The 9,501-nt window shown below is 46.9% G+C and overlaps 1 protein-coding gene across 1 annotated transcript in view; it reads right to left on the minus strand.

Annotated features, from left to right (window-relative positions):
* Nucleotides 1–5,121: 5,121 nt before the first annotated feature.
* slc6a5 (solute carrier family 6 member 5) overlaps nt 5,122–9,501 on the minus strand; it is a 22,200-nt gene continuing 17,820 nt past the window's right edge. The window contains 3 exon segments of the mRNA XM_066647995.1: nt 5,122–5,280; nt 5,735–5,902; nt 7,383–7,483. Coding sequence (XP_066504092.1) covers nt 5,122–5,280; nt 5,735–5,902; nt 7,383–7,483 — 428 coding nt within the window.

Genomic DNA, 9,501 nt, shown 5'->3' on the forward strand with positions numbered 1-9,501 from the left:
GGACCCCCCCTCCTCCTCCTTTCCAGCAGACTGCCCCCTCCTCCTCCCTTCCATCGAATCACCCCCTCATCCTCCTCCCTTCCAGCGGACCACCCCCTCCTCCTCCTCCCTTCCAGTGGACCACCCCCTCCTCCTCCTCCCTTCCAGCGGACACCCACTCCTCCTCCTCCCTTCCAGCGGACCACCCCCTCCTCCTCCTCCCTTCCAGCGGACACCCACTCCTCCTCCTCCCTTCCATCGAACCACCCCCTCCTCCTCCTCCTCCTCCCTTCCAGTGGACCACCCCCTCCTCCTCCTCCCTTCCAGCGGACACCCACTCCTCCTCCTCCCTTCCAGTGGACCCCCCCTCCTCCTCCTCCCTTCCAGTGGACCCCCCCTCCTCCTCTCTCGTAAACGGTGTGATGTTACAGTGGGATTTTTCAGTTCGCTTCGGAGCAGAAGCGAGGCTTTGGTCGGTTATGGCTCAAAACATCTGATTATTCCTATTTTACGCCGGAGTCGTTTCCGAACAGCGGGACGGTCATCGGGTCACGGTCCTGACCTCGGGAGGCGCAGGAGACGGAAAACATCCACTGCACCACTTCCTCCGTGGCTTCATCAGGACGGAGATAAAGGGAAACGTCTTGAAGAGAATCACGTGATTAACTACATTTGTCTAAATACACTCTAACGTCTACAGAGAAGACACATCGAGACAAGTCAGGAACATCATCATCTTTATATTATTATTATTATAATTATTATTGTTATTATGGCTTTTTGACCCTCAAGTCTTTACCCAGGTACCTTCCATGCAGCTGAGTGTCTCAGAGAAGTTAACATTAACACGAACCAGTCTCACATCCGCAGTGTGGTGCAGTTCCGAGTGAAGCGCCGGACGCAAAGTGGGTGAGACCTGATGCTAATCGTCGGGTTTTGATTGGACTCTGAAAAGTGGGTGTGTGTTTTTTCGCCTGCACTTCACCGTGCGGCTTATCCCCTCTCGCTGTGTACGTCCATCTCCGGGGTGATGAAAACTAAGTCAAAAAATCTGCTGCACTCCAGGGGAGGCCTGCTTGCGCCTGATTGGCTAAAGTCAACGCTGCGGCTGTGCTATGTATCGACACTCATCATGGAAATGAATTGAATAAAGAGAAAGATGACATGTGCCTTAACTCTGATTGGTCAGGATGGCAGCGGGGGCGGGAACATCTGCTCTGATATGACTGGTCAATCTGGTCAGCATCCCGCTGACATCATCATGCATCAGGAATGATTAAAGATGCGGAAGAAATGGGAGTGCTGTATTTTTTAAAGGTACAGTGCAGAGTGTGGACCAGGACATGAACCAAAACCAGAACCAGAACCAGAACCATGCTCTGTTCTCAGATTAGTCCCTGTACCCCTTTCTCTTTCTATTCCTCTGTACTGTGTTCTTTATGCTACACTTGACTGTTTAATGCGTTCTGTTTGTGTTTTGACTTTGGAAATTAATGCTCGGTCTCGCTCGCCGTGTCCTGGAACGCCGGAGAGTTTATCGCTGAGTAAATCTCAGCCTCTTTCTGTTTAAATCCTGTGAATCCCAGAGGAATCAGAGCTGTTTGTAGAAGCAGCGGCGTGAAGGAGGAGGAGGAGGCGGAGAGAGGCGGGATGTAGCTGCTGTTGATCACGAGAACGGGACGACGTCAGAGGAATAAACACTGAAACGAGCATCAAAAGCATCTCTTTCTTTGATCAGTTTTCACTGAAACGGTTTGAGAGGTTGAGATTTAATAAGATCATTAAAAGTTACGCAGTTTCTGACGAGCTGCAGTGTGTTTTACGCCTCACAACTGTCTGGTAGGTCCCCGGTGACTAAAGCTGCAGGAAGGATCCGGTGCGTAACGCCTGGTTACACCACAATTCATTTCCCATTTTTACCCAGTTATTGTTGGATCTATGCCACTTTGCGTCTAAAAGAACTTTATAAATCGGAGATGTTTTCCTTCCTCTGAGTCTCAGGACTCGCTCCTTCGCTGCGGAAATTTAAAACATTCAATTCTGAGCTTTCACAAAGTTCAAAGTCACGTCTGCGGAAATAAGGCTCAATGAAATCCAGAATACCTGAGACCCTGTTTCATGGAGAGTGAGACGCTGACGAGACGAGACGAGACGAGAGTAAAAAGAGACGAGAGAGAGACAAGACATGCTTGTAAAGCCAAGAGATTAGAATAAGACAAGACTGAGATGAGAGAAGGACAAATATGAGACATTAAGACAGAGAGACAAGGTGAGAGATGTGTGACAAAAGAGAAAAATAGATGAGACATGAGACGAGAAAAGACAGAGATGAGACGATGAGAAGAGTGAGACAGGAGACAAGACGATGACTAATATTACTAACATCTACTGCATGAGCGAGAGAGACGTGACGAGAAAAGAGACATGAGAGACGAGACAAGAGAGAAGCAGAATGGTCCCCAAACATCTTTCACAGACGAAAACAGGTATTTTTTCTCTATTCTACGAAGCTATAAAGACTTTAAAGACGTATTTCTGAGTAAACGACACTAGCACAGAATAAACAAAGCACAGACTCATAAATACTGCCCTCTAAAGTATTACAGGACACACACACACACACTCACACTCACACACACACTCAGGATACATATACACATAGATACTGATGGACGTTGTCCGTCTTTGTGCCCTACTGTAATCTGCGAATAAGAGTAAAGTGAATAATTGAAGGAGATAATGAAGAGTTCACAGCACACAGTGGAAAGCTGAGCATTCTCAAAAACACGAGCTGCGTCCTAAACTCTGCAGGTCTGCGCGTCTGCGTCTGCGTTTTGATTTTCACACTGCGTGGTAATGACGTCTTGGCGAGTAAAATCTTCTTAAATGTAGTGCAGATGTAATGTTTCTCCTTCCTGTGTCGCCGTGGGAACATTCCCTGTACGTTTTAACGTACGTGTTCTCTCAATTTCAGTTTCTCCCACTAGGGGGCACAAGCATGAGCCACTCAGATCCGCAGCTCTTACTAAAGGTTGGAGAAGTGAGTTTGGGGCCCGAAGGTTACAGGACCAAAGAAAAACTGGGACCTGGGAAGAGCGAAGGAAGAGCGTTGTCTCCTCCCTCAACATCCATGGCTGAGCTGCCCTCGAGCAACCTTCCCAGAGGGTGAGGCTCAATCCCAGGACCTCAGGATCCTACAGCAGTGGTGTTACCCATCGCACGCCAAGAAACATCCTCTGCTTTAAATTTGAAGTAAATTTACAAAGAAAAATAATCTCGCTGATCGTTTTGTTTGTTTTTAGGACAGAATTCAATCCTCAGCCCGTTTTAAAGGGAGATAAATGCATTTAAAACTGTTGAAAAACAGAAACGTTAGATCTTTAGACGATGTCTGGAGTTCTGCAGCGTGTCACCGTTACTTCACCAGAGAAATGGCTCTGTGTTGTCGAGGATGTCGAGGATATTGAGGAGATTGGGTAACTGATTGATGGATGGAGTAATCGACTGAGAGTGAAACAGTAGAAAAGCTCTTTGCGGAGACGGAGCGCGCGGTTCCTGTGCAGCAGGAGAGTGAAGTTCAGCTCGGAGCTACGCTACACACTGATAGAAGTCAGAGGCACAAAGTACAGCATTTAAGAAGATACAGGTAAAGAGCAAAAGTCAGGCTTCTACAGGCTCCGCCCAAAAGGGTATCCTCACATAGCGACGGTTGCTAGGTCAGACAAGCTTGTCAGAACACTGTTTTCAATTTATAATTCCACCTTAAATGGAGCAGCAGTTGTAGTCATATACAGTCATTAGAATATAAGTGCATCAACATTTAAGGTGGAATGGAAAATGGACAATGGTAATGAGAAGCGTAGGTGCCAGAAAAAGTGCTGCACCATTTAAGGTGGAATGGAAAATTCTCACAAGATGCTTAGGTAATAGAATGTAACTGCTGAATTATTTAAGGTGGAATGGAAAATTCATGTAAGAAGCTTAGGGGATAGAAATAAGTGCTTCATTATTTAAAGTGGAATGGAAATTTCTAATAAGAAGACTGTGTGCCAGACCACAACTGCTGTGTTTTAAGGTGGAATTGACTGTTCTGTTTAAGCAGCTCAGGTGCCAGAATGTATTTTACTTGTTAAATAATTGTTAGGTATTTTGGTTCTTGTTTTGGTTGAAACGTGGCTATAAAACTACACACCTGTGGGCGGAGCCTGGAGAGGACGACTGGGCTTCGAATATAAATCGGAGATTAGCTGCAAGGCAGTTTTTCTCTCACGTTATGGCCATTACGAAGGCGGGAGATGACCAGTGCTCTTCTGAAAACATCAGCGTCAGTAAAACAGTCGACGTTTATTACGGAACAACGTTGTAAATATTGCCTTGATGTTCACTATTGTGTCACTAGATGGCACTCTTGCATTAAAGGACTGTCTGACCTCTAGGTCAAAGAGCCTCAAAGAAAGAGAGATAGAGACAGAGAGAGAGAGAAAGAGAGAGAGTGGTAAAGTTATAAACCATGTTTCCTGCCGCAGATGTTTGGGGTCTTGGTGCAGTTTAAAGGAACAGTCAGTCATTTTTTTCAATATTTCAGGCTGTAATTAAACCTGCTTTTAAAGCAGCTGCCGTCCTGTGAGGGACCCGCTCTATGGAGCATAAACTGGTCCTTTCAGAAAGGACAAAGCAGGTGTGTGATTCTACACAAATGTAAAATAATAAAGAATTACTTAATCACTGTTGTTTGCTACATTTATTGTGTTTCAAGTGACTGACTGCACCTTTAAAGGTACTTGTGTATGTTTTCACAGAGTTTTTCTCGTGTGGTTCTCAGTACCCTGCACCTATCATTTAATTATCATTATTGTTATTGTTATTGTTATTAAAATAAAGGCCAACGAGGACTCTTACAGCCAAGGGTCGCTACGTCTCTAACAGCAACAATATTAACTCATGGATAAATGCTTTAATTCACTGTTAGTGACGATGGAGTTTATGATGGAACTGTTCCACTGAGGGTTGGAGATCACCCCCCACCCCTGTGTTTTTCTGGGGTTACTGTCCTGGGCTTTGGGGTGTTTGGGGGGTTGTTTGGTTCATTGTCTGCGGGTCTTTGTGTTTGTGTGTGGGGTGTGGGGGGGGTGGTAGGGGGTGTTACTGGTACTGGTCGGAGAGCTGGAAGTCTTTAGGTGGGAGTTTGAGCCCCAGGGAGTTGGTGCCCAGCGGGTCGATCATGTTTTTATAACGTTCACCACGGTGTTTCATCAGGAACGGACCCCAGTCAGGCTGAGGAGAACAGACCAGCTTCAGACGCTAGAGAGTGAGAGAGAGAGGTAGAGGTAGAGAGAGAGAGAGAGACAGAGACAGAGAGTGAGAGAGAGAGAGAGAGAGAGAGAGAGACAGAGAGAGAGACAGAGAGAGATAGAGAGAGAGAGAGAGAGAGAGAGAGAGAGAGAGAGGGAGAGAGAAAGAGGGAGAGAGAGAGAGAGAAAAAGAGACAGAGTGAGAGAGAGAGAGAGAGAGAGAGAGAGAGAGAGAGACATAGAGTGAGAAAGAGTTAAAGACAGTATTAATCTTTGTGAAGTGAATTAAAGAGGGAGAAGACCTCAGCTGTGGTTTACAGACCCGGCCCTGAACAGTTAAAGGAACACTAGGTAAAACAGTAAGACAAGAAAAGTTACACAGCGCAGTGAGCTGTAATTCGATTGTAAAAATATTACCTAGTGTTGCTTTAAAGGAACCAGAGCCCAGTATCTGTGATACTGACCTCGATGAGGGTCCCCGGGGCCAGGTGCATCTTGATGACGAACATGATGGGGATCCAGATGACGGAGCAGATGACCATGAGCCAGCCCAGGACCATGGACCAGGTCGGGTAGGTGTAGTCCTCATACGTCATCACTTTCCACTGGTACAGGCTCAGAGCCAAGATAAACTGATTCAGAGAGAGCAGGGGTCACTCCGTCACAAATCACACAACGACAGTGATGTAAACACAGTCAAACACACAACAACAACAGAGCTCCTTAACAACAGAGAGAGAGAGACACAAAGAGAGACACAGAGAGAGAGACACAGAAAGACACAGAGAGAGTCACACAGAGAGACACAGAGAGACACACAGAGAGACACAGAGAGAGAGACACAGAGAGACTCACAGAGAGTCACAGAGAGTCACACAGAGAGACACAGAGAGAGTCACAGAGAGTCACGGAGAGACACACAGAGAGTCACAGAGAGTCAAGGAGAGACACAGAGAGAGACACACAGAGTCACACAGAGAGACACAGAGACACACAGAGAGTCACAGAGAGACACGGAGAGAGTCACAGAGAGACACACAGAGAGTCACGGAGAGTCAAGGAGAGACACACAGAGAGACACAGAGAGAGACACACAGAGAGACACACAGAGAGTCACGGAGAAACACACAGAGAGTCACAGAGAGACACAGAGAGAGACACACAGAGTCACAGAGAGACACACAGAGAGTCACACAGAGAGACACACAGAGAGAGACACAGAGAGAGACACAGAGAGACACACACAGAGAGAGAAATAATATCATTGTAAATATCATTTCCTGTTGTTGTAACTGTATCTATATGTTTATGTATTTTCTGTAATAGGCTTTAGCAACAGTGTATTGTATTACACTCATGCCAATAAAGCACTGCTGAACTGAACTGAGAAAGAGACAGAGAGGGACCAGAGAGAGAGGCAGAGATAGAGAGACAGAGAGAGAGACAGAGATAGAGAGAGAGAGAGGACAGCAGTATTCCAAAAAGTCCATTTTCTTTTTCCAATTCCAATTCCTTTTCATTCTCTAGTGCCAATGAGCTGATAAATATGACAAAGATTATTAAATCTATTTATTTTAGAGACACTATCAACATCAGTGCAGTCTGCGCCAGAGAAAACCTTGTGCTCCACCTGCTTGGCCCCTAGAGGTCACCATGACTAACGCAACAGAACACTGCTGAGGATTCATGACGTGCACCCTCTGGTGGCCAGGTGGGTGAACTACAATAACACAGACAGGCCACAGAAACTGCCTAGTGCACCTTTAAGTGAATATATGCAGAGATTCACTTGGTGAGAGGTCACTTTCTACGGTGTGTATTTGGTCTGTGGAGCTGTAGGCGACATGTAACCTGCCGTGTGTGTGTGTGTGTGTGTGTGTGTGTGATTTCTCTCCAGGAAACAGCTGAACATTTCCCAGGATGCTGCGTGTAACTCAGGGACAGACCACTTTGCCTCAGTCGGAGAAAACAAGGCACTTTGTCCTGATTTCTTTGTTTTCTCTCTTTGTTAAAACCGTAAACACTTCTTTTCGATTTCCTGCGTCCAGTCCGAGGGTCAAAGGGAGAATAAAAGTGAACGGAACAGGCCCGTCCAGTCAGAGGGGGACGTACTGTGAGGATGGTGGGAGTCACAAAAGCCCAGCAGATTCTCCAGAACTTGTTCGGCTGGAAACCAATCATCATTTCAATGTCCTCACAAAACCTCTGCAGCCCTGTACACAGAGAGGGGGGGGGAGGGAATATTGACTGAGCGAAGCACACAAAGGCAGAAGGAAAGAAAGAGGAGCTTTAAAGGAACCGAGGGGAGAATAGAAACGAGGAATTGAGGCAAGGGCAAGAAAAGTGGAGCATCCTCACAGAAAGAAAACGACATGTCCTTCACATTTTAAAATCTAAACATTAACAGTTCAAACTTTTTATTCAAAGGTGTAAAACGTCCTTTTCTCCACTGACTCTACGACACATTCGGAAACAGCAGTTACACTGACACCTAGTGGTTTGATTCTTCATCTGACACGAGTTGCACTTTATTGAGGAAATGTAAAAATAACAAATGACTGCGTTCATAAATATTCCTGGCGGCTCACTGGTGTAACTCATGAGTTATTGATTCTTTAAAGCCCTGGATTAGCTCAGAGTGACCCTTGAACCCAAGGATATTAAAGTAAACTTAAATAATTATTATATCCAGGATGTGTCATATTTCCGGGAGGTGGAGCTGCTCCGTGCTGATGTGTGTGAGATGGTCACTGGTCTCTGTCTGTGTGTGAGGGTCACCACTAGTACTGTGTTCCCTGACAGCAGCCCGTTCAAATGGAACGACAACAGCACCATCTGGTGGCCACCGAGAGAAGTGCAGGGTTTAAATCAAGTGCCACGTTCTGAACAGATTTATTAAACACAACAGATCTCCAGGACCTGGATTAAATCAAAACACACCATGAAAGACGTCACCTTGAGGTGGAGTTCTCATCCAACATCTGCACTGCACCTGACCTCATTGATATTTGTGGCTGAATGCCATCAAATCCTCACAGAAATGCTCCACTACATCCAGTGTAACTCCTCTCCCGAGGAGTCAGGACTGTTCCCGCGGTGAGAGGAACTCACTCCTGACCACTGCCCCTCGGTTCAGGAGAAACGCTGCTGGAATCTAGTGCTGAAATGCAGCACATCGCAGTAAATATGCTGCAGCTGCGCAGACACACAGTGAAACTGCTGACCTCTCAGAAGCCCAGCTGAGGTCCTGCTGAAACTGAATTAAAATAGAAAGCTTGTGCTTTAAAGACTCCCCACAGAGCTATCACTGCTCCTTAAAACTGCCCACTGTGGGAAATGAAAGCTGAATTCTGCCTCGCTGTGTGTTTGTGCTCATAAACAGAGTGACACAGGCGCTGAGGCGGTGGGTGTGGTAAGGGGTGTGGGTTTAAGCTGGAGCCCTCTGAAGCCATACTGGGCTTAGAGAGTGTCTCAGAGGGACACTGTAATGACGCACGGTCTCTGTCTCCTCAGTGATGAACCTGCTTTGTCTGGACCCCACACATTGCCACTGCCACCTCGCTGGCATTCTCACCCCCACACGGCCTCGCCCACTGCCCCCCAATGCCATGGACATCCAGCCACACCCTCTGTTCCTTATATGGACATCCAGCCACACCCACAGCTCCTTATATGGACATCCAGCCACACCCACAGGTCCTTATATGGACATCCAGACACACCCACTGCTCCTTATATGGACGTCCAGCCACACCCACTGCTCCTTATATGGACATCCAGCCACACCCACTGCTCCTTATATGGACATTCAGCCACACCCACTGCTCCTTATATGGGCATCCAGCCACACCCACTGCTCCTTATATGGACATTCAGCCACACCCACTGCTCCTTATATGGGCATCCAGCCACACCCACTGCTCCTTATATGGGCATCCAGCCACACCCACAGCTCCTTATATGGACATTCAGCCACACCCACTGCTCCTTATATGGACATCCAGCCACACCCACAGCTCCTTATATGGACATCCAGCCACACCCACTGCTCCTTATATGGACATTCAGCCACACCCACTGCTCCTTATATGGGCATCCAGCCACACCCACTGCTCCTTATATGGACATTCAACCACACCCACTGCTCCTTATATGGACATTCAGCCACCCCCACTGCTCCTTATATGGGCATCCAGCCACACCCACTGCTCCTTATATGGGCATCCAGCCA

This window comes from Hoplias malabaricus, chromosome 16, assembly GCF_029633855.1.
Source record: "Hoplias malabaricus isolate fHopMal1 chromosome 16, fHopMal1.hap1, whole genome shotgun sequence".
NCBI classification, from domain to species: domain Eukaryota; kingdom Metazoa; phylum Chordata; class Actinopteri; order Characiformes; family Erythrinidae; genus Hoplias; species Hoplias malabaricus.